This window comes from Eumetopias jubatus, unplaced genomic scaffold, assembly GCF_037043125.1.
Source record: "Eumetopias jubatus isolate StellerSeaLion01/CBP00866 unplaced genomic scaffold, mEumJub1_p1.0 scaffold_9, whole genome shotgun sequence".
Taxonomy (NCBI): domain Eukaryota; kingdom Metazoa; phylum Chordata; class Mammalia; order Carnivora; family Otariidae; genus Eumetopias; species Eumetopias jubatus.
In genome coordinates this window covers 140,572,341-140,599,982 of record NW_028274815.1, presented here as the reverse complement: position 1 = coordinate 140,599,982, position 27,642 = coordinate 140,572,341, and the positions used below count along the sequence as shown (strand labels likewise).

Below are 27,642 nucleotides of genomic sequence, written 5' to 3'. Positions count from 1 at the left end.
GCCGCCGCCGCCGCCCGCCCGCCGGCGCCCGCGCAGGCCCGGCCGCGGCCCAGGTAAGAGCCCGCGGCCCCCCCGCGGCGAGGCCTCTCGCTCCGCCGCGCGCCGCCGTCCAGTCAGGGGTCCCTGCGGAGCGTCAGGACGTTACGGCGGGGGGAGGGGAGCGGGGGAGGGGCGGCGGCGCGCGGCGGGCGTCACGGGCGTCACGGGCGTCACGGGCCCGCGTCAGGCGGCGTCGGCGGCGGCGTCCGCCTCCATTTTGCCGGAAGGCGGCGGGCGGGCGGCTGGGGGCGGTGGGGACGGCCTTTGGGCTGGGCGCGGACCCCTGCCGTGTGGGCGCCCCCGCTTCCGCCGGCCCGGTGGAAGACTCCCCGGCCCGGTGGGAGTCCCGTCCAGACGGGCCCTCCCGCTCTTCCCCAGCCCGGTGGGAGTCCCGTCCACGCGGACTCCCCCTCTCCCCCGGCCCGGTGGGAGTCCCGTCCACGCGGACTCCCCCTCTCCCCCGGCCCGGTGGGAGCTCCGTCCACGCGGGCCCCCCCCCCCCCGGCCCGGTGGGAGCTCCGTCCACGCGGACTCCCCCTCTCCGCTGGCCCGGTGGCAGTCCTGTCCACGCGGACTCCCCCTCTCCCCTGGCCCGGTGGGAGCCCCGTCCACGCGGACTCCCCCTCTCCGCTGGCCCGGTGGGAGCCCCGTCCACGCGGACTCCCCCTCTCCCCTGGCCCGGTGGGAGTCCCGTCCACGCGGACTCCCCCTCTCCACTGGCCCGGTGGGAGCTCCGTCCACGCGGGACCCCCCCTCTCCTGGCCCGGTGGGAGCCCCGTCCACGCGGACTCCCCCTCTCCTCTGGCCCGGTGGGAGTCCCGTCCACGCGGACTCCCCCTCTCCACTGGCCCGGTGGGAGCTCCGTCCACGCGGGACCCCCCCTCTCCTGGCCCGGTGGGAGCTCCGTCCACGCGGGACCCCCCCTCTCCTGGCCCGGTGGGAGCCCCGTCCACGCGGACTCCCCCTCTCCTCTGGCCCGGTGGGAGTCCCGTCCACGCGGACTCCCCCTCTCCACTGGCCCGGTGGGAGCTCCGTCCACGCGGGACCCCCCCTCTCCTGGCCCGGTGGGAGCCCCGACCACGCGGGCCTCCCTCCCCGCGCAGTGGGTCGAGCCCCTGTGGGCCCTCGTTGGGGGTCGTGCGGATGCAGACGCATTGGCAGGAACTGTGTACACGGGGACCCGAAGCGGGTCCCAGCCTTCTAGGAACTTGGTTGGCTGTTCATTCGGTTCGGTGGACTTTTCCTCGGAAGCAGAGTGCTGTGTTGGAGCTTCCTGTCCATGCGTGGGCGAGGCTGAGCGCCTTTAGTAGAACCCGGCGAGTTTGCGGAGGAGTCCACGCGGGGAACCCCCGGTTCCCTAACCCTGCCCTTCAGCTCAGCCCCCTCCCACTCTCTGGTCTTGTGAGAGCAGCATGGAGCACGAAGACGTGTACCTTCCAGCATATTCTAAGCTGGATGCTGCAGGGTCTAGGCTCCCAGCACTTGATCCACACCGCGAACTTGGTGCCGCACGACCCTCGTTCCCGCTCCCTGCTCCCCCGGGTGTGTTTGGGGTCCTCCTCTAAGTGGTGTCCGCTAGTGTCTGCCCTGCGTGTGGCCTGTCTCCCCGAGCACGCTGTCACCAGGCGATGGCCCATCGTGCACCTGCCGTGTGCTGTCAGGCATGCCGTCGGCGCACGTGCCGCTGTTTCCATGGGCGGCCGTCAACCCAGGGCGCAGAGCTGGCTTGGGGCGCCGGTTCCATGTCCCCTGGGTGTGGAGGCACAGTGGAGCGCTGGATCGTAGAGTGACGCCGGAGACTAGGCAGCATGCTGGTCCCGAAGTGGTTTCTTCAAAGGAGGGATCTGAATGTTGGGGAAGACTACTGGAAGGGGGAGGAATTTGTAGACCCAGGCCGACGTGGAAGTGTTTCTATGAGTTTAGAACACTGTAGAGCTATATTCAAATCAAGGCTTAAAATAACCCGTCTCGTGGCTGAACTGAGAAAGGAGGCCACTGACGTGCTTCCTCTGAGCCAGAAGGCTGCAGGCCGGCAGGGCTGGCCAGCTTGTCCCGGTGTGCAGCCCCGATTGTCCCGGGAAGGCAGGAAGGACCAGAGGGGTCGCCTCTGGGGGGCAAGAGAAGCTGGAAATCTGGACTTTTTTATGTGAACCCTGTGAACTTTGACAAAGTTGGCAACTAACTAAGTTTTGAAACTGGGAAGATCCAAGAAATGGTGCCTGTGGGCCCCTGGATGCAGCTGTTGCTGTGTTCTTAGTGTTTTTAGCAAAGGAAAGCACTTGGGATCTTGCAGGAGGCGTGGAAGGCCAGATATGAATTTGATGTACCGACCACACACCAACATTTTTGTTTCATTTTTATATGTGTATGCTCAAGAATGATACTTTAACAATACCAATATCTTATTCACCTTAAAATTAATTGGGGCTTGACTCATGCTGGTCAGGAACCCAAGCTCTGGATGGAGACCCGGGCTTCCGTGTCCCCTTCACCACAAGCCCGGGGCCACGAAGACCGCGCTCGCCCACTGGGGAGTGCGGGTCTGGTTGTTGAGCTTGTTCTGTGTGTAATCATCCTCGTGTCAAGGACCTGAGCTGTATTCTGTGAGGTAACTTTCAGGTGTGTTGTTGTGAAAACTTAATACAGTTGGCATCGGAGAGGCAGGAATTCAGTTTTGTGCTCCCCAAAGTTCTGAAATTTGGGGGAGCACAGCTGCCTGTAGAGAGGATCCCTGCCTTGCTGCAGCTTTTGGTTGAAGTGTGATTCTCGTGGCCCCGTGGAGCTTACCCAGTGAAAACAGAGGTCCTTGCTTGGTGAGATAGGCAGTCACCAAAGTTCAATGTTATTTCAAGTACAATTTTGTTTATTATTTTCAAAATATTTTTTTTTAAGATTTTTAAAATTTATTTGACAGAGAGAGACACACAGCGAGAGAAGGAACACAAGCGGCGAGTGGGAGAGGGAGAAGCAGACACCCTGCAGAGCAGGGAGCCCTACATGGGGCCCGATCCCAGGACCCTGGGATCATGACCTGAGCCGAAGGCAGACGCTAAACGACTGAGCCACCCAGGCGCCCCATAAAAAAAGATTTTATTTTTTTTAAGTACTCTACACTCACTGTGAGGCTCAAACTCAAAATCCTAAGATCAAGAGTTGCATGCTCCACCGGTGGAGCCGGCCAGGTGCCCCTTCGGTACGATTTTAAAGTAGACTTTTATGCATGTTGTTTAAAGGGGTTTGTTTCAAAGCTTAAACCTAGAACACAAAAGCTATATTTTAGAAGTGGGCAGGATGTCTGTCCGTGTCAGTGAATTCATCATCGCAGCTTTCCTCATTAAAGGCATTCGAAGACAGCTGTCAGGTCCCCGGAGGCCCTGCCCCCGGACCATGTGGCCCAGGATGTGGTCTCTCCCACCATCAACGTCTCGTGCCAGAACGGTGCATGTATGACCGAGGCTGAGCCTACACTCATCACAACTACCCCACACCCATGGTTTGTGTTCTGTGGGGTTTTGACAAATGTATCACCGTTGCAGTGTCCTGCAGTGTCCTGTCACTGCCTGAGGCCCTCTGTGCCCCCTTCTTCATGCCTCTCTCCCTCACATCTCTGGCAACCAGTCATCTTCTCCCCGGGGCCCACAGAGTTGGCTTCTCAGACTGGCGGCCACTTAGCAAGGTACGGCTAAGATTCCTCCGTGTCTTTTTCTGTCTTCATAGCTCACTGATTTTTATCCCTGAATGATATTCCATCGTGTGGAACGTAAGTATCTGTTTGTCCCTTCACCTTTCGAAGGACTCTGTTCTTCCCAGTCAGCTTAGAACAGCGCTCTGCACTTGAGGTAGGGCAGGGCAGCACGGCCACCCCGCCCCCTGCACCAGCCCTGGCCCCGGGGTGGACGTGGCTTGTCTGTACGCCTTGGAAACCCTACCAGACAGGGTCGAACTTGCTTTCAGGCTGTCGTATAAAGAATGTAAGAGGAAAACAGTTTAGTGTGTATTTACCCAGATACTTATCATTTCGGGCGCTCTTGGTTTGTCCCTGATGTCACAGGTCTCCTCTGCTATCCTCTCCCTTTGTCGGAAGAACATCCCTTTGGAGCAGGTCTCCCCATGACCAGTTCTTTTACTTTTCCTTCACCTGAAGATGTCTTTATTCTGCCTTTATTTCTGTAGGATCTGTTCATCTCATAGAATCCTGGGTGGACAGCCATTTCCTTCAGCGTGTTCCCGATGTCCCTGCCCTCCAGCCCGCTGGTGTCTGGCGAGAGTTCTGGGCCCTGTGGTGGTGGTTCTCGGGCCCGTGGTCTGTTCTGTTTGGCTGGCTGCTTTCGAAATGCTCTTACTTTGTCTTCAGTTTTCAGCAATTTGATTATGATCTGGGCAGGAGTTCTGTGAGTTTATTCTGTTTGAGGTTTGCTGAGCTTCTTGGGTGTGTAAGTTTACACCTTTCACTAGATTTGGGAAGTGGTCAGCTATTATTTCTTCAAAAAAATGTTTTCAGCTTCACACTTTTTTCTTTTGGGACTTCAGTGATATGGATGTCCAACTTTTTTATATTCTTCCACATTCCCTAAGCTCTGTTCATTTTGTTTTTGCACCTTTTTTCTGTTGTTCAGTTTGGGTAATTTCTACTGATCTGTGTTCATTTTATTACTCTACCTCTATCTTCTCCCATCTCCATTCGGATGGTGAGCCCATCCAGTGAATTTTTTATTTGTTATAATTTTTCTTTTTTTTAAGATTTCATGTATTTATTTGATAGAGCTCAAGCCGGACGAGTGGCAGAGGGAGAAGCAGACTCCCCCCTGAGCAGGGAGCCTGATGTGGGGCTCGACCCCAGGACCCCGGGATCATGACTTGAGCCGAAGGCAGACGCTTAACCGACTGAGCCAGCCAGGCACCCCTAATTTTTTCTTTTTAATTCTCAAATTTCCATTTGGCTGTAACTCCTGTTCTGTGCTGAGACTTTTTATCATTCCACTTGTTTCAAGAGTGTCTGGCTTCGTCCCTGAAGCCTGTTACACCAGCTGCTTTAAAGTCTCTGACGATTCATTTCAGAGTGGGCTTTTCTTGATTATTTTTTCTCTTGAGAATTGGCCAGACTTTCTTGCTTCTTTTTTTTAAATATTTTATTATGTTATGTTAATCACCGTACCTTACATCATTAGCTTTTGATGTAGTGATCCACGATTCATTGTTTTCATATAACACCCAGTGCTCCATGCAGTACGTGCCCTCCTTAATGCCCATCACCAGGCTAACCCACTCCCCCACCCCCTCCCCTCTAGAACCCTCAGTTTGTTTCTCAGAGTCCATCGTCTCTCATGGTTCGTTTTCCTGCTGCTTTTTATGTCAAAAGATTTTGGGTTGTATTCTGGATGCTTTGAATATCGTGTTGTGAGGCTCTGGGTCCTGTTCATATCTCAGAGGGAATGTAGCATTTCTGTTAGAGCAGGAAGGCAGCCCAGTTAGGTTCAGGCCTGCAGGTTTTGAGCTCCTCCTCCTCTGGGCACGGTCCCGACATCAGCTCTGTCTTCAGAGCCTGCGCAGTGCTCTTTGGAACGGACCTGTAGGGTCTGTTCTACACACCTTTTGTTTGCCATTTAGGGTCAGGCCCCCCCACAGACAGTTGTGGGGTGACCCAGGTACCCCTTCCATACCTCCTTACTCTGCACAGTCTCCCCCACACTCTCTGGCCCCAGGGTCCCCTTCCTCTGGCTAGAAACCTGCAGCTTTCATGTGTCCTCTGTGCTGTGACACCTCAGCACTGGGTCTCCCTTGGGCGAGTGTCAGCATGGAGAGCAGCGGAATCCCCCAGTCTTTGGACCAGTGTGCCTCTAGTCCCTCAATATTAGGTGCCTGCTGGGCCACTACCATCACAGGATTTTGGCAGGGACTGCGGCTTGCGAGGAGGCAAAGTCAGTAAAAACAATAATAAAAGCAGGTCATTTCCCCCTCTTCTGTCTTGTGTGGGTTTCCCTTCCATTTCTGCAAACCAGAGACTGGACTTGTCTCCAGGTGCTTATTGTGCGCAGTTCTGGAATGCAGGCTTCCTGCAGTGAGGCCAGGGGACTCACTTTCAGAGGAGTCCACTTGGATCCTGGTCTCCTGCCCCATTCCCTGCTGTGTGACCACTGAGTTTTGGGGCCCACGTGCAGTGGCTCCGTGCGTTCTGTTCAGAGATTTTAGTTCTCACAGTGGAAAGATGGATGGATTGTCAGCATTCCATCTTTACCAGAACCAGCAGCGCTGGGATAGTCCTCTTGCTGTCGTTTTTGTCAGGAAGCAGCAGGCTCAGACTGAGGGATGGGTCTTGGCAGGTACTTCAAGGTGCAGGTACCTCCCCAGAGACCACCTGAGACCCTGTGCCCTGTCTGTGGTTTCCTCTAGGCTTGGGATCCTGGCGGACTGACACCCCTGGTTCTGGCGTCATCTTCAGCGGAGCCATGGCAACCCCGGATGTGAGTGTCCACATGGAGGAGGTGGTGGTGGTCACCACGCCAGACACCGCAGTGGACGGGAGTGGTGTGGAGGAGGTGAAGACTGTGCTGGTGACGACCAACCTGGCGCCTCACGGGTGAGACGGGGCCTCTGTCCTGTGAGGGCCACTCGGGCTCTGGCAGGTGTCCTAGGCGTCGCATGGGGCCGGGGGGTGGGGTGGCGTCAGGAGTGTCCTTTACTTAAATACTCTTTTTTTAAAAAAAATATTTTTTTATTTATTTGAGAGAGAGAGCACAAGCAGGGGGACGGCAGAGGCAGAGGGAGAAGGGGGCTTCCCACAGCGCAGGAAGCCCGATGTGGGACTTGATCCCAGGACCCCGGGATCATGACCTGAGCCGAAGGCAGACGCCTAGCCGACTGAGCCACCCAGGCATCCCCTTTACTTAAATGTTTGAAACTGAACTCAAGTGTCCGTGTCAATGGAGAATGTGAAGGAAAAATAGAAACCTTGCGTCAGCCAGGAAGCAAAGATAATGCTTCATCTTTGTTTTTTTCTCCCGTGTCAACATGGTCACATGGTCTTCATTTCTGAAGATACGTGGTAATTTCTCCGAAGATAAGATGGACAGTAGGAACAATTGGGGACTGTTTTCAAAGTGAAGTTGACATTCCTCACAAAAGCTGGGAATTTTTTCTTCTTCATTTCTCATAATAGACGAGCACATAGAATATTAATTGGCAAGGCTGCCGGGGTGGCTCAGTCGGGTAAGCGTGTGACTCTTGATGTCAGCTCAGGTCATGATCTCAGAGTGGGGAGATCGAGCCCCACGTCAGGCTCTGCGCTGGGTGTGGAGCCTGCTTGGGATTCTCCCCCACCCCCCTTCCCCGCTGTCTCTCAAAAGAAAAGAATATTTGTTGGCAAAGAAGTCCGCATTTGACTTGATAGAGCTGCCAGCACATAGGGGCGGAATGGCTGACATAACGGAGTAGGTCACCCTGGGCAGGGGCTGGCTCCCCTCGTGCTTCCTGCCCGCAGGGATTTAGGCTGGGGCGGTCCCCCTGTCAGTCTTGTCTTTGCTGTGTGTGGCACGTTCACACTGACCTCTGCACATCACTGCAGCTGGGGTGAGCCTTTGCCTTTTCCCGGCTGATAGAAGTTTTGAGAGGAAGGTACTAGACCAGGACCTGACCTCAGTGCCGATCCCCATTGCCGGCCTAGACGACGCCTGGGTTTTCATTCCTTCGCACAGCTAACTTGCAGCTGCAGCGGGCCTGGAGACTCTTCCTGCCTCATTTCCGCCACTTTGGAGCTATGCTCCCCAACTGAGGCTTTTTAACCCGCCCTCCTGCAGGCAGGATGGAGGAGGGCATGGCTCCCGCTGAGTTCCTCGGTTCGACGGATGTGATGCTCAGCTGCTTCACTGACCGCGTGCTTAACCGTGGCAGGAAGCGCAGGGCCTTCCAGCTGGATTTCCCACCCAAGTTCTCTGTCTTGCGTTGTCTGTGTCCCTGTTGTGGGCAGGTTTCCAGGTGGTGACACCAGTGCCTCCCCTCCCCGCCGTGGGGGGGGGGGGGGTGCCCAAGCCCCCTGTCTTGGATTTGGGATGGCCTGTGGTGAATAATTTACTGTGTCAGGAGCGGGTACTCAGGTGGAAAAGGCTGAGCTGCCTCTGCCCGGCGCCCTGGCTGCTGTGAGGAGCCCCCACCCACAGCCATTCTCACAGAGGTGCTCTGGTCCTGGTCAAGCCCAGCTTCGTGTCCCCCCATCCAGGCAGGGAGGGAGTCTTGGGTGGATCTGACCCCACGTTGGAGTCTTCTGAGTGGCGCCCAGCACTGTGCCTGCTGCCGTGGGGTGACGTGATTCGGAGCTGCCAGTGTTAAGCGTATCCAGGGCTGTCTCCTTGGGCTGCTCAGATGCCCCAGGCAACATACGTCTTCATCAGCCCTGGTGCCATACCAGTGTACCACAGGCGGGACGGCTGACGCCAAAGAAACTGAGCTGCTTGCGGTTCCGGCGGCCGGGAAGTCCGAGATCAGCTCTGGCTTGCCAGGGACACCTTCTCACCGTGTCCCCACATGGTGGACAGAGAGAGTCCTCTCTCTTCCCCTTCTTATAAGGTCACCGTCCTTATGACCTCCTTTAACCTTAATTACCTCCTAAAGGCCCTCTGTCCACATTGGGGAGTCACATTGGGGATCGGGGCCTCACCGGAGGAGTTTGGGGGAGGACACAGTTCACTCCAGGGCAACATGCTACCACCCTTTCCTGGAGGGTGACTGTCCCTGCATTTGGTGTTCTGGGGGCTGAGCTGGGGGCAGGAGGGGTCTCACGGTCCAGGATGCTTGGGTTCTTCCCATGCCCCAAGTCCAGGGGCCATGTCAGAGGAGGCGGGGGGTGGCTCCTTTCTCCTCCTAGGGCCTTGTGTTGGGCGAGGCTGGCACGGTGTCTTGGACGGGCTTTCCCGGCCTTAGCGGCGCTCTCTCCTAGCTGTCCTTCACTCTTGCTCCCAGAGGAAGCTGGTGCCCAAGCCTCCGGGTGTGGAGCGTCTCTTCTCACCTTTATTTGCCATTTTACCGGGAAGTTTACAACTGGTTCTTAAAAATTAAAAATAACAATTATAATTATATATGGTAGAAAATTAAAAAATACTCATGAGCAAATATTAAAGCAGGTTGGGTTGCTACCACCCGGACATTCCTGCAGCTAGCACCCTGGAGTAGGCCCTCCCGGGCACCCTTGCTCACATGCTGACACGCACATGTCTTTCTCTGAGCCTTTTTGTCATTCAGTACAGTGTGCGTAGAGAAAGCAGTGTTTCCGGCCCCCCAAAGCCCCTGCACGCGCCCTTCCAGTCCCACAGACGGGATCGATCGTACTGTGAGTGCTGCTTGGTGTCCTGGTTTTGTTTTCTGTTAATCAGGGATCTCCACTTTTCCGTGTTGACACGTTTTCATCTCTTCTACTCTGTTTGTGCTCATCGTGGGTTCCTTGAGGTGGGCCCCTCTCTTGCTTTGGGAGGCCAGCTGCTGGGGACAGTGCCCTGAAGATTCTCAGAAGCCCTTTGGCTAGGCCTGGCCCAAAAACCTGGGGTTTGAACAGAGGACCATCTACCCAGTCTTTGACTTGGTCTTTATCCTGAGGCCATTTCTGACTTTGAAATCTTTTGCCAGGTGGGAAATTGGGGACGTGAAGCAGTTGGACCCCCGTGTTCCCTGTAAATTCTGCACCCCACAAGATGACTGTCTACCTTTTTCACACATCATTGTCTGCACTCTAAGAAGCTGGCTGTCGCTTTCTGCTTTCTGAGATTTTCCTTAGGAGAGCCACACACAAGTCCTTTAGGGTCTTTTCCACCTTCTCTGTGACTGTGGCTCACATTTTGCCAGTTTTTCCTCTGCTGTATGGCATGGGGTCCTTTCTCCAAGCCTGCTGCCGCCACTCCAGTCCTCGGCTTACCCCCACTCACCATCTCGGTGCTTTCTCCCAGGATTTTTTTTTTTTTTTTAAAGATTTTATTTATTCATTTATTTGAGAGAGAATGAGATAGAGAGAGCATGAGACGGGGGAGGGTCTGAGGGAGAAGCAGACTCACTGCCGAGCAGGGAGCCTGATGCGGGACTTGATCCCGGGACTCCAGGATCATGACCTGAGCCGAAGGCAGTCGCTTAACCAACTGAGCCACCCAGGCGCCCTCTCCCAGGATTTTGTGATAGCAGCCCACTTCTGGGACAGTTTCTTTGTTAGGTTCCCTGCATGGCCGCCCCAAGCTCAGGGGCTCACTGCAGTGTGAGTTTATTGTCTCCTAGGACCAGGCTGGCCGGCCTGTGGTTCTAGCCTGGGCCTGCGCTGCTGGGTCCCACCGAGTGGTCTAGCGTACCCTCACTATAGCTGGGATGGCTGAAGCTCTCTGCGTAGGACTGCTTCCTGGCTGTCTTCATGGTGGAAGGTTCCAGCAGCAGGCGTCGGAGCTGCGTCCCACTGCCCGTGTTGGTTGGTCATTTATGGAGGAAAGGAGAGGCTGCATGTGCCGTGTCCCTGGGGAGGGGAGCCCACACTGGCAGTGGAGGCAGCTTTATCTTAAGGGACCTACAGATATTTCTCTTCTTTTTCTGGGAGAGGTTTTACCTACTATCCTACTAGTTGGAAGCTGAGATTCACTTTTGCTGTTTGTTTAAAAAAAGGGTGTGGTGAAGAGGCCAGTTCACTGCTTTATGCCGATTTCTTTGGCTGGGTGTTCGGGGGAGAGCTTGGGAGGGTTCCTCATGTGCGAAAGCTCGCCAGGCCTGCCTCCCACCCACGGCTTTGCCACGGTGGCGGGGAAGTGTGGCCAAGGCTCGGAAGAAGGTAGCATTTTGCAGATAGCAGCTTCTGCCAACATTTACTTTAAGTAAAGTGGATGTTTTTCAAATGAAATTTGAACAAATGCCAATTAATTGACTTCTGAGACCAGTGGGGGATACATTCCTGGTGTGCATGCAGTGGGCCGGCACAGAGGAGGGCGGTCTGTCCCCCATGTCTACCTTCCTGGACGGCCCTTTGGTCACAGTGGGGCCACAGCTGGGTTTCCCCGGGGTGGTCCCCGTGGATGGCTTGCTGCCTGTGTGCACATGACCTGTGGTGGGGCCGTGGCTCTGGCTCTCTCGGGTTGGTGCCACCCTGTGGCCCACTCCTGACTCCCTTTTCTTAGGGAGTCTCCTGTGTGAAGGGGCACGCTCCCTGCTTCATCATCGTCCTTTCCGCTTCCCACGTCTGGCTGGGAAAGACACTTTCCCTTTGAGTTTGTGCGCCCTCATTGGAGAGCTCATGTTCTCACTCAATACTTCTTCATATAGGAGTCACTCCTAATGGGCCCCAAAGACCAGACTCCAAGTTTGCGTTTCTTGTCAGCTCTCATGTCTGACCTGGCTGGCGGTTGATTAAGGCCTGGGAGACTTGGAGAGTGGCCTTGCCTGGGCACCATTTATGGTGCTGTGGGCTTGGGGAGTTTGTGCTACGGGAGCGGTTGTCAGCAAGCAGGGGAGGCCCCACTGTGGGTGTTGCTCACCTGTGTCAGTTCAGGCCCTCCAGGGAGCAGGTAGAATTAGATGTGTCGTGTGCACACAGGCAGCAAGCCATCCGCAGGGACCACCCCGGGGAAACCCAAGGAGGGTGCAGGGGAGACAGTCTGACCTTGTGGGAGGAAGGGGGGATGGGAGTGCTTGGGTGGGAAGAGCCTTGCACCCGACATGCTCTGAGAGGCCCGGCCAGGCCCTAGACACTGACAGACACCATGAGAGGGGCCACAGCTTGGGCAGTTTGCTGAGGGAGTGAGTGGCTGCCCATGAGCCATTCCTGACTGCTCCTTTGTGTGTGACCAGACCTCTTCCCACAGAGAAGTGCGTGACTGGCCCTCAGTGGTCGTGAGGGGGTACACCTGGGGAGTCCTGTCCAGGCCCCAGACCTGTTTCCCCCACGGTGCTTTGCAGGGGTGAGGGTACGTTATCTGTTGGGTTAGTCCCTAGAAGTGGGTGCACGCTGTCCACCTATACCACCTGCCTGCCAGGCCTGGAGATGTCTCGGCTTGAGTGCGCCGGACGTGGGTCAGGTCTCTGCCTCGGTCTTGGCCTGTTTTCCTCGGGGCTGTCCTGTCGATCTCAGGGCTCCTTAGGTAACATTGGAAACAAGCTGTCTTCCTTGTGCCGTACGCCTGTCCCCCAACTCTGTCTTTTAAAATAATTGTTTATGGGTTTTTTCCTCCCATACAGAAAGTTCTTGGGTTTTTTTATTACTTTATTTTATTCGTTTTTGGCTGGGTACAGTATACTTTATTGATGGTACATGATGAAGTAGGGCTCTGCAACCCTTCCCCTTTTTCAGGGGGTCTAGGATGGAAACCGTGTGGAGGTCGGGAGATTTCTCAGTGTGTTGGGGGATGAGTTGGGCAAGGGCTCCCCAGCAGCTGAGGGCCTCTCTCTTCCTCTGGCTGGGGCTGATGGTCCAGGGGCTCTTACTCCTTGGAGGCCACTCGGTTGCTGTGGTCAAACTCATTGTCGTACCAGGAAAGGGGCTTCACAGAGTGGTCACTGAGAGCAGTGCCAGCCCCGGCATTGAAGGAGGAAGAGTGGATGTCACTGTTACAGTCGCAGGAGACAATCTGGTCCTCAGTGGAGCCCAGGGTGCCCTTGAGGGGGCCTTCCAATGCCAGCTTCACCACCTTCTTGAGGTCATCGTATTTGGCAGCTTTCTGCAGGTGGCGGGTCAGATCCATGGCTAACATGTTCGGGGTGGAGACGTGGAAGGGCCACACCAGTGAGCTTCCCATTCAGCTCAGGGACGACCTTGGCTGTAGCCTTGGTGGTGCCAGAAGAAACAAGGATGATGTTCTGGGCAGCCCCTCGGCCCTCATGCCACAGCTTCCCAGAGGGACTGTCCATGGTCTTCTGGGTGGCACTGATGGCATGCGCTGTGGCCACGAGTCCATCCACGGTGCTCCAGTTGTGTCATGGATGACCTTGGCCAGAGGGTCAAGCAGTTGGTGGTGCAGGGGGCATTGCTGACAGTCTTGAGGGAGTTACCCTACTTCTCATGATTCATGCCCATCACAAACATGGGGGCGTCATGACCCTCTTGGCCTCACCTTCAAGTGAGCCCCAGCTTTCTCCATGGTGGTGAAGACCCCAGTGGACTCCATAATGTACTCAGCACCAGCATCACCCCGTTTGATGTTGGCGGGGTCTTGCTCCTAGAAGAAGGAGGTGGGCTTTCCATTGACGACAAGTTTCCTGTTCTCAGCCTTTGCCTGTGCCGTGGGGTCATACTGGAACACACAGATCATGTAGTTGAAGTCAGTGAAGGGGCGACAGTATCCGCTTTGCCAGAGCTGAAAGCAGCCCTGGTGACCAGGTGTCCAATATGGCCAAATCCGTTTACTCTGACCTTCACCATCCTGTCTCGGGGACACAGCTGGGACTGCATCAGAAGATGCGGCTCTCGGGGCGCCTGGGTGGCTCAGTCGTTAAGCGTCTGCCTTCGGCTCAGGTCATGATCCCAGGGTCCTGGGATCGAGCCCCGCATCAGGCTCCCCACTCTGCAGGGGGCCTGCTTCTCCCTCTCCCCCTCCCCCTGCTTGTGTTCCCTCTCTCGCTGTGTCTCTCTCTGTCAAATAAAAAAAAAAAAAAAAAGATGCGGCTCTCTTTCAAACGGGGGGAGCAGAGAGACTTATTTTTGTTTTTTTTTAAGGGAAATTTATCATCTCTTTTATTTCTGGGTTTCATATTATTATTTTTTGAGAGAGAGCACACACCACATGCATGGACAGGTGGGGGCTCGGGGCAGAGAGAGAGGGAAGTCCTCAAGCAGACTCCATGCTGAACACAGAGCCCAACATGGGGCTCGATCCCACGACCCTGAGATCATGACCTGAGTTGAAATCAAGAGTTGGACACTTAACTGACTGAGCCACCCTAGACACCCTGGGTTTTGTATTATTTAAGAAAACCTTTTACCACTTCAAAACTATTAAAAATTTTTTCTTTTTTCCTCCTTTTAACACTTTTATGGTTTAATTTTTACCTTTACATTTGACTTGTATGTAATTTGTTTTGAAACGAGGTTAGCCCATGGGTGATTTTTTTTTCCCCTAACATTTTATATTTTTTGATAGTTCTATAATCATCTGAAATCATTGTAATAGAAATAAAAAACTTTATTATTTTTTAAGTTTTTTAAGTTTTAGGACACAGGCATGTGAGCAGGATGGGGAGAGGGGCAGAGGGAGAGAGAGAATCCCAAGCAGGCTCCACGCTCAGTGCAGAGCCTGATGTGGGGCTTGATCTCCCCACCCTGAGATCATGACCTGAGCCGAAATCAAGAGTCAGATGCTTAACTGACTGAGCCACCCAGGTGCCCCGAAATAAAAAAAATTTATTAAAGAAGGAGGGGGCGCCTGGGTGGCTCAGTCGGTGAAGCGTCTGCCTTCAGCTCAGGTCATGATCCCAGGGTCTGGGATCGAACCCTGCGTCGGGCTCCCTGCTTGGCGGAGAGTCTGTTTCTCCCTCTGCCTCTGCCCCTGCTCGTGTGTGTTCCCCCCGCCTCAAATAAATAAAATCTTAGAAAAGAAGAAGGGGTTTAAAAGTCCCACGTGAGTGTCTTTGCATAGATGTGTCCTGCTGGCTGCACACGACAGGGGCCATGGGCACTGGGGACGCTCAGGGAATCGCCCACTAGGAGCAGCAGTGCACTGTCCCCACAAGGTCCCTGACCTGCACAGCCACCGCTGGGACCCTGGCGCACAGCAGGAGAGGGGGCGTTCTGGCAGGCGGGTGTGCTGGGCTCATGTGGGCAGGGCGAGCTGATGTCTTCCTCCCTTAGGGGCGAGCTGGCGGAGGACAGCATGGAGACGGAAAACGCAGCAGCAGCTGCGGCGGCTGCTTTCACAGCGTCCTCACAGCTCAAGGAGGCCGTGTTAGGTAGGGAGCCTGCCTCCCCTCTCCATGCCCCTGCAGGATGGGCCTCCAGGAAGGAGGGGTCACCCACTGGCTCAGGCCCCAGGTCCAGCAAGGATGGTGTGGGCTCAGGCCCCAGGGTCGTCCGGGAAGGCCCGGCTGGAGTCCACGGGGCGGGGGGGGGGGGAGCCGCTCTGCCTTTCCCCGTGGGGAGCCAACCAGTGGTTGTAAAACCGTCAGTGCTGGCTAACGGCCTCAGGACCCCTCAGAACAGCGAGAACAAGCTTCTCTAGAACCATCCCAAGGAAAGCTTGATTTCATTTCCTTAAGTGGTTCTTCCCGTTGAACCACAGCTTAACATGATTATGGTAGCACTACTATCGTAAAATTGATTTTGTGACTTTCCCCGAACCTCTAACCTGGGACCGATGAGCTCCGGCCCGGCCCCTAACCTGGGACCGATGAGCTCTGGCCCGGCCCGTTCTTGGATCTTAGTTTCTGGTTGGCAGCTATGTCGTGCTTTCGCAGGAAGTACTTTGGTTGTAACTGGTTTTGTTTTTACCCTCCTCCTGTCACACACCTTGTGAGAAGTGAAGGTGGCTGAAGAAGAGGAGAGCCTGGAGGCTGAAATCGTGTACCCCATCACCTGCGGAGACAGCAGAGCCAACCTGATTTGGAGGAAGTTTGTGTGCCCGGGCATCAATGTGAAGTGTGTCCAGGTGAGGCTCCAGCACAGCACCGATGTGTGCCCGGCTGCGTCGCAGGGAGGCCCTCGTGGCACGGCAGCCTTGAGGCAAGCCTGGCGGGGGGGCGGTGCAGAAGGCGGGGGTTGCATGTGCCTGGGAGGAGAGAGGAGAAGGGGGTAAGCCTTCAAGGGTGGACAGGATTGTTGCTGATGGCACAGGGGAAAGCGTCAGGAGGTAGTGATTCCTTGTTTCTGGAGTGTAGCTCTGGGGAGAGGCTGGGAAATCACCCTGTTCATGCTGGGGCAGCCATAGTCACCGAGCCGGGAGCCGCTTTTTTTGGTAGATTGAATGAGGTGTGTGCTTTGGAAAGACTCATTTAGTAGCCATGAGTAAGGTGAATGGGAGAGGTGTTCTTTTTCTGCCAAGGTAGATTAAGTACCCAAGACTCACCTTGTGCTGAAAGTAGCCAAAATTGATGGTTAAGATACTTTACGAAAGCATCTTCTAGGTGCCTCCATAAGTTGGCAAAAATGGTTGAAATACTCAAGCTGAGGGCCCGAGTAAAGGTGGGCTGTGGAGGAGGCCGAACACCACATCCAGCTTTGGCTTGCAGAGCCTTTGCCTGCCACTGGCTTTCTCCGCCTTGCAGAGCTGGAGTTGAGAAGGTGCAGCCCAGGGCTTCCCTGAGCTGAGCTGTGTCCTTGGAGGCAGGGATTATCCCCCATAATGCTCTTACTTGTAAAGGTCTGTCCCCTCAGTGTCAGGGTGGACCACTAACAACACGCTTCCAGCCCCACTCTGTCCCCTGGGACAGGGAGCCTCCTGCCGCCCATCTGAACACTGAGGGGAAGAGGGACCCTCTTGAGGAGCATTCGCGTGGGAGTTGTACGGTCGGAAAATCGTGTTTAGTTGTAAGTGGTTCCTGGCTGGTAGTTCCCCCAGGAATCTGACCAAAGCATAGGGAGGAATTCCTCTTTATCAGAGGTTCTGAGTGATGTCAACAGACAGGGTTCCAAGGAAGAAGCAGCTCATTGTAAAGCAAACAGAAATACTGAGTGTGGGAGGAGACTGCACACAGACCACAGAGAGAATGAGACTCACAGTGCTTCAGGCCTTGGGATTTTGAGACCGGGAATATAAAATAATTATGTTTAATTTATCTCAATAAAAGAGAGGCTTGACATGAGAAAAGCATAAACATATTCAGAAAAACAAAGTAGGAATGAAAAATAGAATTAAAATAGAACACTTAGTGGCTAGGTTTTGTAGCAGATTAGACACAGTCGAAGAGATAATTTATGAACTGGAAGGTAGGAGTAAAGAAGTTATCCAGGGATTCCTGGGTGGCTCAGTCGTTAAGCGTCTGCCTTTGGCTCAGGTTGTGATCCCAGGGCTCCCTGCTTGGTGGGAAGCCTGCTTTTCTCTCTGCCACTCCCCCTGCTTGTGTTCCTGCTCTCGCTGTCTCTCTCTCTCTCTGTCAAATAAATAAATAAAATCTTTAAAAAAAAAAGAAGTTATCCAGAACATAATCCACAGAAATAAAAAGGGGATAGAGGCTTGAGAAAGGCTAACGCATCAGTGAGTTCTGGAAGGAGAGAAGAAGGGTCTGAGAAAGTTTATAATGGAGGGAAGACAACCGTGCACAGTTCAAGACATCCACCAAATCCCAAACTGAGTGAGTACAAGAAACCAACCACGTTTTAAACAGCTTTGGGAGGCAGCTCGAAGGACTGGTTCCATCCGGAACAGTTTAACACTGAAATAATTAACGATAGTCGGGATTATAACTCAAGTGCAATAAGAGTCCACAGGTCTTTGTTTATCGCTGTGTGTTTCATGGTGTTTATATCAAATAGAAGTAAAGCTTTTATGTTGGAATGCCAGCTAGCAGACGTGGGAGGGGTGAGGGAGCCTGGGCTCCAAGACTCTACCAAAACTGGCTGCTGAGAGCTAGTGGGGAGCAAGGTGTGCGCCAGTCTCAAAATATCCCCCGTCCATTTGGTGTTAATTGTAGAGGGAAGACAGCACCTCTGCAGGGGAAGCCTGGCAGGGGGCTCCTTAACTAAGTGATGACATTAGTGTTGGGACAGACTTCCATCATGGGTCCCCTGATTGAATGGGCGGGAAATCTGTGGCCGTCCTGCCAGAAAGGCCTAGCCTGACTCTCGTCGTGAGAAGGCAGGAGGGACAACCAACAAGAAATTTGCGTGGGAGCTTCAGAAACGACAAGGTCAGGAAGACGAAGGTGGACTGTTCAGGGAGCAGGTGTGGTGTGCGGTCTGGGCTGGGTCCTGCTCTGGAGATGGATTGCTGCAGAGCTGTTCTTCGGGCAGTTCGTGAACTCTGCATATTGCCCATTGATTAGATAGTACACATTAATGGGGATTGCCTGAACTCGAGAGTTGTGGTTGCGTAGCAGAACCTTTTCCTCAGGAAATAGATACCGAGTGTGGAGGACGGGGTCTGAGTCTGCAGTTGTTTCTCAGTGGTGTGGAGCAGTCGACGGGGAAGCAGGGAGCAGAAGGGCCCCGGGCAAGCAGTTGGGGAGCTAGTCTTCCACTTATTCTGTAAGTTCGAAATAATAACGAAATAAAGAGTGAGAAACAAAAACAGGTTTCCCACAGACAGCATCCTAATGGAACTGTGAGAAGCAGAGAAGGCCCCACATAGCCGACAGCTCCTCAGGAGCAGGGGACCTGCTGATAGCGGGGTTCCCGAAAGTGCCATAGCAGCCAGAGGGCGAAGGAGCTGTGTCCTGTGCTGAGGGAGAAGGGTTGCACACAACGAAGTCATCTTTCCAGTCGAGGGGGAATGCAGACGTTTCAGACAGAACTGCGTTGGCCATGAGCAAGTCCTCACTGAAGGGTGTTCGAGGAAGTGTATTTCAGGCGGAGGGAAAGCGATTCCAGATAGGAAGTTTTTAGGTCCAGGAGGCGTGCGGAGTGAAGGAAGTGGAAATGTGTGGGTGAGCCCACAGCTTTGACAACATGTCTTAGGAAGAGTCCAAACCAGATAAAACCTGTGGCACCTGGCCGTGGGGTCACTTAGCTCTGGACTCTGACAGCCCAGGTAGGGACAGCACCCAGCCTAAGAGTAGAGTATGACGCGCCAACTACTAAGCAAACTCTGGAACTCCGAGAGTGGTGGTCAGCCCAGATGGTGGCAGGAAGGGAGGGAAGGCAGCGTGTGCCGACAGAAGTGGAGTGAAGTGTGAGACTTGGGAGAGATGGATCCGTGGGGTGTAGCTGGGGTGGGCCAGGGACTGTGCCCCAGATGGTGTCACACCCAGGGGGAGGGGGAGAGAGGCTGTCATCCTGGGGGAGGGGCAGAAATGGTGTCATGCCTCGTGGGGATGGGGAGAGATGATGTCATGTCTGGGCGAGTGGGGAGGTGTTGTGCTTCCGCTGCTTGGGCTCACAGCCCATCTCCCCGACCAGCTGAGCGAGGGGTCGAGTGGCTTCCTGGACTCGGTGAGAGCATGTGTGTGGGTGCTCGGGACATTAGGAAGACGACTCCCACCAGCAGGGACCCCCAGCTGCTTGCACTTGCTGTGACCTGAGTCTGCTGGAGTTAGCAGTGCTTAGCGCTGTGTGCTCCAAGCAGGACATGCTGGAGGACCCCAGCCAGACCTGAGCCCAGACAGCGGGGGGGCGCATCCTGGGAGGGGAGGCTCAGCGGCACCTCTGTCTCCCCCTCTGCTGAGACCTGGTGACTCATCTGTCTCCTGCCTGCTTGTTTCCTAAGTAAATGCAGTTTTATTTTGATTCTTCAGTTCCAGTAATGACTTGTTTAACACAATTGAATAGGGTATTTTAGCTTCTCAAGCCATCTGAGCTCCAACATTGAGTGAAACTGGCCCCCAAACCCTGACATTGAAATGGATATGTGTGCACTGGTGCACGAGATGCGTGCTGTGAGGGGGTGTTAGGGGTGTGTTGGGGTGGGTGAAGGGGACAAATCACAGCTTACCCTACACACTGTCTCGGGTTATTTTGATGTCACGTATGTAGGTGTTATTAATGGAGTAAGTCACGCATAAGTGGGTTTGCTGAGTCCCATCTGGAGGGAGAGAGTGCCTTTCTGAACGCTGTGGTCACCTCCGCTCTCCCTGGCTCAGGCGCACCATCTGTTTCTCTGGCCTCCCTCCCTGGGCTTGGGGGCAGTGCTGGCCACAGGCTGCTGGCAGCAGGAAGCCATCCCCCCACCCCAGCCCCTGTGCAGGACGGCCGTGTCTTGTGTTACCTGAACTGTTCCTTTCCCCCAGTGATGGTTGCAGCTGGTTGGATCTGAAATGTCAGACCGAGAGCGAGCCTGTCGCTGTTGGCCGCCCCACACCCCTCTCCCTGGCTGGGCTCTGGCAAACGGTCAGGCAGGAGAGGTGGGTCACAGAGGGCCATCCCGACCCAGCTCTGCTGTGCTTCCCTCCACAGTATGATGAGCATGTGATCAGCCCAAAGGAGTTTGTGCACCTGGCCGGCAAGTCTACCCTGAAGGACTGGAAGAGGGCCATCCGCATGAATGGCATCATGCTCAGGTGGGTGCCTGCGTGCACAGCGAACCCTCTGTGGTAGAGTCAAGTGACCATGCCAGGCACCCTTCCATTGCTTGTTCATTTGTTGTTAAGTTTTGTTTTTTTTTTTAAAGATTTTATTTATTTGACAGAGACACAGAGAGGGAACACAAGCAGGGGGAGTGGGAGAGGGAGAAGCAGGCTTCCCACGGAGCAGGGAGCCCGATGTGGGGCTCGATCCCAGGACCCTGGGATCATGACCTGAGCCGAAGGCAGACGCTTAACCACTGAGCCACCCAGGCGCCCCCGTTGTTGAGTTTTTTAAGATGAGGCCCATTCTAAACACGAGCACTGACAGCATCCCGGGAATGGCTTCCGCCCACAGCCCTGCGGCGTGCGACACCATCAGATCATCAGATTTGTGGGACTTTGTTGTCCTCGCTCGGCCTCCCTGTGCATCCCTGTGTTAGAGAATGTGCTCCTGCATCTCCCACCACAGCCACTGAACCCTGGAGTGCCTGGGCACGGGCACAGGTCTCAAACCTGGGGTGTGTGTCCGTCTGGCCATCTGTCCCTTTCTGGCATGGCCCATCTGCCTGGTGAGGGTCCCATCCCAACCACGTCTGTGTTCAGTGGCCGTGCATCTGTCTCTTGGACCTTCTCTCCACCTAGTTGCTTTCAGGATACAGGCCAGTGGGTTTCTAGAGGGTCTTCGTCCAGATCCCTGACCTTACCTGTCATGGGATCAGGTGCTGCTGGGTTGGCGCCCCGTCTCTGGCTCTTGATGGTGGTGTGCTCTTGGTTGGGTGCCCACTTGCTCCTCACAGACCTCCCTTTCCCTTTGACATTAATCAGGAATTTGTAGGAAGTTTTGGGCTAGCTCTCAGCTCCTTCACCGATATCAAATCCCAGAATAGAGACAATCGGAGTTTGTGCCTCTGTCTCTCCATTGGCCGTGCCAGCAACCCAAGGGTCCTGTCGCTCGTTTGCGTGGGCCGGTTCTCAGGCTGGTGGGAAGGCCAGCATCCACTCTGCTAGCCACCCTATGTGTGTGTCCCTGATGGCCTTCTGTCCCTTTTCCCGTCACCTGTGAAACAAATGGTAATGCCCCTTCTGGGAAGCCTGAGGACAGACGAGGCTTTCAGTTTGTACGCCCAGAATGTTGATTCCCGATCTTCATGTTTTCACATTCCTGCTTTAGTGGTGACAGCTCACCCCTCCTGATGAGGCAGAGGGCACCTCTGTCTGTCAGCCCCCACCCCTCCATGTGCTCACTCCACGGCCCCTCCTGCATGCTGGTCCAGAGATAGCTGCTGTTTGCGTGCTGTTTTCGGGAGAAGCGGCTTCATGCTGTTCTTGGGCTTGGGTTTGCTGCCAGGGGAGTGTGTGACCCTTGGTGAGTCCTGGATCACGGCCCCGTTCACTGTCCCTCTGAGCCACAGTCTGGGCCTGAGATGGGCAGATGCCCATAGCCAGAGACCCAGCCAACACTGCTACACCTGTGTTCTTGGGGTGTGCCTGCCGCTTGGCGCCCCACAGTTGGCCCTGCATCCCATCCTGCAGTGCTCAGGGCTCCTCTCTAAGCCCCACCCATGAAGCAGGCCCCTGACTTTCTAGAAAGTATCTTGGTGGCCTAGCTGTGAGAAGGCAACTGCCGTTTCCTTGGAAGAGCGCTGCGGGGGAGGGGCACTGTGGGTAAGCTGCACATCCTGAGGTCAGCACAGGTACACTGCAGAGGCCCAGCAACGTGGAGGTCATGGGTGGAGGGGGGTGAGTTGAGACGTCCACAGAGTGAAACCCAGGCTCTCCAGAGGGGCTGTAGTAAAGGCCCACCCTGGGAGGCCTGTCCTGGCAGGTGGGGGACGTGCTGTGCCGTCCTGGTCAAGGCGGGGATGGGAAGTGAGCCACCTTGAGTGCAGAGCGAGAAGCCAGAGGCGCCGCCACTGTCCTGTTTTGCTGTGTGCGCAGAGAGCCAGGCTGCTCCTGGAGGGTTTCTCGTCCCCCTCTGCCTCACAGTCTCCTTGTGGGGGCGCCCTCAGCCACTTCTGTTAGCCGTGGGCCTGCTCCCCCTGGGCCGGCAGGTTGCAGAACATCCCCGGAGGGCCCTCTGGGATGACTTCCTGCTAGCATCCTCATCTCTCCTTCTGGGTGCCAGCCACTGTGGTCGCGGTCCCCACGGACTTCCCGCTTGTGCTGGAAGGTCACTGGCCCAGAGTGTTGGCTGGGGTCATTGCAGAGGCCTGTCTGGAGCCTCCGTGGCACCCACCGCCCGCCCTGCGGTTAGCCACTCCGCAGCCGCCACCTCCCTGCCTGGCCATCAGGACCTGAGGACACTCGAGGGTGGGGGACGGGAGGGGAGCGAGGTGCCTTGGGGGCCAGCCGTGCACACCTGTGCCTGGATGTGTCCTCCGTCTCTGGTCTCCTCTGCCACAGGAAGATCATGGACTCTGGGGAGCTGGACTTTTACCAGCACGATAAGGTCTGCTCCAACACCTGCCGCAGCACCAAGATCGATCTTTCAGGCGCCCGCGTGTCCCTGAGCAGCCCCACCTCGGCCGAGTACATTCCACTCACGCCTGCCACGGCTGACGGTACGTGCTGGCTCGGAGCCTTTGCTCTCGCTGGCGGCTTGACCCAGTCCCCCTTCACCTGCGGCCACGGAGGTGGGCCTCTGCACGGCCACTCGCGGGCAGCCTGGCCTCCCCTCTGGGTCTGCGGTGTTCTGCAGCCACCTCCTTCCTTACTGAGGGAGTCTAGCTGGATTGCTGTTTTCATCGACAGCATGCTGGGGAGATGGTAAATGCCAGGAGAAGAGTGTGACGTTGGGAACTGTTGAAGCTGGTGGTTGGGTCAGGGAGACTTAGTTCTTTCTCCTTTGTGTGTATTTGAAGATGTCTGTGATTAAGGAGTTTAAAAAAAATAGAGGTACCACAGCAGCAAGTAAATCCCTTGGTTGCACTGGTACATGTGTTTGTGGATCTTGTGAATACTGGTGCAAAGGCGAGCTTTAGAGCTTGTGTTTGGATGGCGGGTTGAGAGGGTCACTGACTGGCTGGCGAGGTTCATGGTGGCCCTGTCTGGGTTGCAGTGAATGGGTCTCCCGCTACCATCACCATAGAGACCTGCGAGGATCCCGGTGACTGGACCACGGCCATCGGAGGTACGGGTTCTTCCGGGTGGGCTCCTTGTGGGCAGGAGGCAGGACGTGCTGGGCGGCCCTGGGAGGGGTGAGGGGCCTCCTGGAGGAAGTGCCAGTGCAGAGGGTGAGCGCTGCCTGGGCCCAGGCCCCCGTCTGGAGCTGTGTGCACTGGCCCGCGGGTCCGGGCCCCCGGGCACTCTCTGCTCCTGCCTGTGGCGAGAAGCCCGCTGTGCCTGCTCTGTGGATTCTTCCTGCTCTCTGACCTGCTCCGCCTCTTACAGATGACACCTTTTCCTTCTGGCGAGGGCTCAAGGACGCGGGTCTGCTGGATGAGGTCATACAGGAGTTCCACCAGGAGCTGATGGAGACCATGAAGGGCCTGCAGCAGCGGGTCCAGGACCCTCCCCTGCAGCTCCGAGGTGAGGGGCTCAATGTCTGCCTGGCATCGGTGGGCACCGCCCCCCCAGGCTCCTTCCTGCTCTATGCAGGGGCAGGGGTGCTTGGGTGCTCCCCACCGCCCTGCCGCGCCTTTGGGATGAAGCCAAGTCGTAGGCCCAGCTGTGCTGTGGCTGAGCTTCTGGTGGCAGAAGAGGGCCATGCAGAGGCCGTATGCCTCCTGGGGTCTCACTGTGTCTCTGGGGGAACTTCTCTGCCTCGGGGGGGGGGGCCGTTCTCACTGTGTGCTCGCCCCTTGAAGATGCTGTCCTCCTCAACAACATCGTGCAGAACTTCGGCATGCTGGACCTGGTTAAGAAGGTGCTGGCCAGCCACAAGTGCCAGATGGACCGCTCGCGGGAGCAGTACGCCCGAGACCTGGCAGGTACGTCTGGTGGCCAGGGCCCGTCCCTGCTCACGGCCCCCTGGACACTGCTCCTGAGAGAGCCCTGGCGGCAGAGTCTGGAGTCGGGAAGGACCAGGAGAGCCTAGCGCTGTCACGCAGGGAAGCCGGGAAGCCATGACGTGGGGCCTAGGCAGCCCGCCCATGGGTCCTGAGTGTGGAACTCCCTGCAGTGGTTTACAGGAGAAAAGTGGGAGAGGTGACCAGGAGCCAGCGTGGCCCCCAGAGTCACCTTTGGGACATTTGTGTTTTTCTTTCTGGGCACCCCCTCGGCATCCATACTCGCAGGGTGCGTGTGTGCAGCAGGTGCCTACATGTGTGGTTTTGACCTACTTTTTATCTTACCACGAGAGGAACTTTTCTGCAGAGATTAGGAGGATTGGAAAGTTAGAATGGGGAAGGTCTGTGCCCTCGTCTGGCAGCTTGGAGACCGCCTTTGAGATGGCACTTCTGCTTCCTTGGAGGGGCGGTCCACACAGGCCCCCAGAGAATCACTGTGGGGGACGGGGTGGGGACAGGGACAGACTGTCACTGCTGTGCCGGCACAGGCCCCGCGTCAGGGGGCGTGGGGTCTGACGCTCTCTGTCCCCTCCCCATCCCCGCGGTGACGCTCTGCCCCCCGTCCCCCCCACAGCCCTGGAGCAGCAGTGTGATGAGCACCGCCGTCGGGCCAAGGAGCTCAAGCACAAATCTCAGCACCTCAGCAACGTGCTCATGACGCTGACGCCTGTCTCCCTGCCGCCCCCCACGAAGCGGCCCCGGCTGGCAAGGGCCACGTCTGGGCCGGCTGCCATAGCCTCTCAGGTGCTCACCCAGTCTGCCCAGATCGCCCTCAGCCCCGGCGTGCCCGTCTCCCAGCTGACTGGCGTGCCGCTCGGCAAAGTGGTGTCCACCCTGCCCTCCCCCGTGCTGGGCAAGGGCCCCCCCCAGGCTGCTCCTGCCAGCTCCCCTGCCTCACCACTGCTGGGGGGCTACACGGTGCTGGCCTCGTCGGGCGCCACCTTCCCTGGCACGGTGGAGATCCACCCGGACGCGTCCAGCCTCACGGTCCTGAGCACGGCCGCCATGCAGGACGGCAGCACTGTGGTCAAGGTGGTGAGTCCCCTGCAGCTGCTCACCTTGCCAGGCCTGGGCCCTACCCTACAGAACGTGGCCCAGGTGTCACCTGGTGGCAGCACCATCGTGACAGTGCCCACGGGGGCCGTCGAGAGCACCATGGCCGCCTCAGGGCCCGAGGAGCACGCAGCCACCATCGAGGTGGCCGCCATGGCGGAGGGCCATGAGCACAAGTAGACGCTGGTGGAGGGCGAGGCCCCTCGTGGGCACAGGGCTGGCCGCCTCTCCTCAAACCGCGCTGGGCGGGAGCACATAGCCCCGGCGCCCCGCGGGTCACGTTGGGCTGAACCAAAGAGCGGAAAACACCAAAACAGACGAGGAGCAAAAGGGATCTCAGACGACAGACCTGTGCAGCCAGCCTCGCACTCGCACTTCCTCCCCCTTTTTTCTTAGGAAATACATTTTTCCATCTGTTGCTTATTGATACTGTTTACACGTTGGGCCTGATCAGGAGCCAGGCAGAGAGGACGAGGAGGCAGAGCCGGGGAGCGGGGCCCGGACCCCGTGGGTGCGAGGGGCCCTGGGGGGGGCCTGAGCCGGCTGGGGGAGGGGGGTCGCTAACACATGTCTTGGGAACCGTCCCCAAGTGTGGAAACCCATGGATCCTATGGATTTGGTTTCTTCCCACAGTTTTCTGTAGGTTTAGTGTGGCCCGGCACCCTGTTCTCCCATCTCTGGAACAGGCCTCGGTGCTGCCGCTGGTCCACATGCGGCTCTGGGCTGGGGCTCCCGGGCACACGGGGGTTGGAGTGCAGCCCCCAGGGCACCCGCCTGAGCAGAGGGCCAGGGGGCCCCAGCAGCATGAGTTTGCCGTCTGCCCACCCCCCTCCACCCGGCAGGGGCTGTTGCACATGCACCGTGGGTGTCTTTAAGTGAATTGTTTAGTAGGCTTCTAGGAAGAGTCAGATTTATAGCATTTTCAACCTAAGCAACGCTGAGTGCCTAGGCTCCCCGAATTTGCTCTGGGTTCCAGAGTTCTTTGTACAAGCAGTTGTCAGGATGGCCCGCGGGGGACTGTGTGTGTGGGTGGTTCCTTCTGCTCTGGCTGTGAGCTCTTGGCACCGGCAGGCCACCCAGGGGAGTGTGACGGTGGGTGTGCCCCTCAGGCTTTGGTTCCGGGGTTAGGGGGTGAACAGAACCAGCCAGGAACTGAGGAGGATCTGCATGGCCGTGGGCTCATTGTCAACCCTGTGCCCAGCCTGTTGGCGGGGCCATCATAACAGCCTTAGCACTTAGTCCCCCGAACTCCCCATGCCCCCTACCCGGAGGTGGAGGTGTATGTGGGGTGACAGCCAGGTAGCCTGGGCAAGGGCCGGTCAGGGTGGGGCCGGGATGCTCACTGGCGGGGCCATCCGTGGGCCACGTGCAGCTCTGAGTTTGGACACAGGAGGGAGAACAGGCAGGGGTCCCCTGAAGGCCTGAAGCCATCTCCAGCAGGGCCCCAAGGCCCGTCCGTGCCCCTGAGTGGCAGGCTCCCTCAGACCTGCCAGTTCTGTTGCTTGCTGAACACCCTTCTCTGGGAGAAGGGGAGGGGGCTCCAGAGACAAAATGCTGCCCCACTTTGTGCTTTGAAGGGAACTGGGTTCCGTGTGTCCGTCCTTCCATACGTCAGGTGCCCCAGACCTACCAGAGCGGGCCTCGCCCCCCCCCGAGTCAAGCCACCGACCGAGGTGGTCTTTTTCTGTTTTCTTTCTGTTGCATACTTGTTTGCTGTTCTCATGGGTCAGCTGGTTTCAGCATGATGTTTACTTGCTGGTGTACTCCTCATCTTCACGGTGTCCTGATGCCCGAGGCAGTGTGATCCCTGCGGGTGGGCGCGGCCCTGCCTGGCCCCGTGGGTCTGCACCAGCTCAGACCATAGGAGAAATCACGTGGCTGATAAAACCGTGTCTTGCCCTTGGAGCCTTTGTCACAGTCAGCCGCTGCCCTGCCTTTCAAGCCGCTGCCCTGCCCTCAGACCGCAGGGGCACTGGGGGGAAGTGTGTGTCAGAGCCATAGAAACAGAAGCCACAGCCCCGAAATAACTGCAGCCCCCCCTTCCGCCCGGGCTGGGGGGCAGACACCTGTGCCTGGCAGGGCCCCAAGCCGGGGAGGGTTCCTGGGGCTCTGTCAGTGCGCCCGCGCCTTCCAGTCCCCCGGGCAGGTCTGTGGCGGCTTCTGGGGGGCAGGACTGGATTGGGTTTTTCTCAAGGTGCCGAGCGCTGGCTCAGAGGCAGCCTGGGGAAGGGAAGCATCCGGGTTCTACTTTGTATGTTGTTTTGCAAGTATCTGCTTGGTACTTTGATTTACAGTAAAAACATTTTTCATAATGTGTGTCTGAGTCTTGTGATGAAAGCTTGTGGGGGAGGTCAAGTTCGTGTGGGCCTGTGCCCGCTGCCAATGGCGCTCTGAGTGAGTGCTCGGGGGCCCCAAGGCCCTTCCTCTGTCCTGAGGTCAAAACTGTTTTCAT

General features: G+C 56.5%; 1 protein-coding gene across 5 annotated transcripts; it reads left to right on the top strand.

Moving 5' to 3' along the window:
- GMEB2 (glucocorticoid modulatory element binding protein 2) lies at positions 1 to 27,502 on the top strand. Of its 5 annotated transcripts, XM_028091170.2 has the most exons (11): positions 2,592 to 2,658; positions 2,954 to 3,532; positions 6,430 to 6,616; positions 14,831 to 14,928; positions 15,496 to 15,623; positions 20,021 to 20,124; positions 22,534 to 22,691; positions 23,189 to 23,260; positions 23,521 to 23,658; positions 23,937 to 24,059; positions 24,712 to 27,502. In XM_028091170.2, exons 3-11 carry the CDS (start codon positions 6,486 to 6,488, stop codon positions 25,368 to 25,370), a joined length of 1,611 nt encoding a protein of 536 aa, XP_027946971.1. In that variant the 5' UTR covers positions 2,592 to 2,658; positions 2,954 to 3,532; positions 6,430 to 6,485; the 3' UTR covers positions 25,371 to 27,502. The 5 variants fall into 5 exon arrangements, with proteins under 5 accessions (XP_087882969.1, XP_087882970.1, XP_027946971.1 ...); XM_088026843.1 differs by lacking the exons at positions 2,592 to 2,658; positions 2,954 to 3,532 and adding an exon at positions 1 to 53; XM_088026844.1 differs by lacking the exon at positions 2,954 to 3,532 and having other exon boundaries at positions 2,584 to 2,647.
- The last annotated feature ends 140 nt before the right edge of the window (positions 27,503 to 27,642 follow it).

Coding starts and splice junctions, on each gene's coding strand:
- GMEB2 (XM_088026843.1), top strand. CDS start 6,486: ATGGCAACCCCGGATGTGAGTGTCCACATGGAGGAGGTGGTGGTGGTC. Junction 6,617..14,830: donor ACCAACCTGGCGCCTCACGG/GTGAGACGGGGC, acceptor TTCCTCCCTTAG/GGGCGAGCTGGCGGAGGACA. Junction 20,125..22,533: donor ATGAATGGCATCATGCTCAG/GTGGGTGCCTGC, acceptor CCTCTGCCACAG/GAAGATCATGGACTCTGGGG.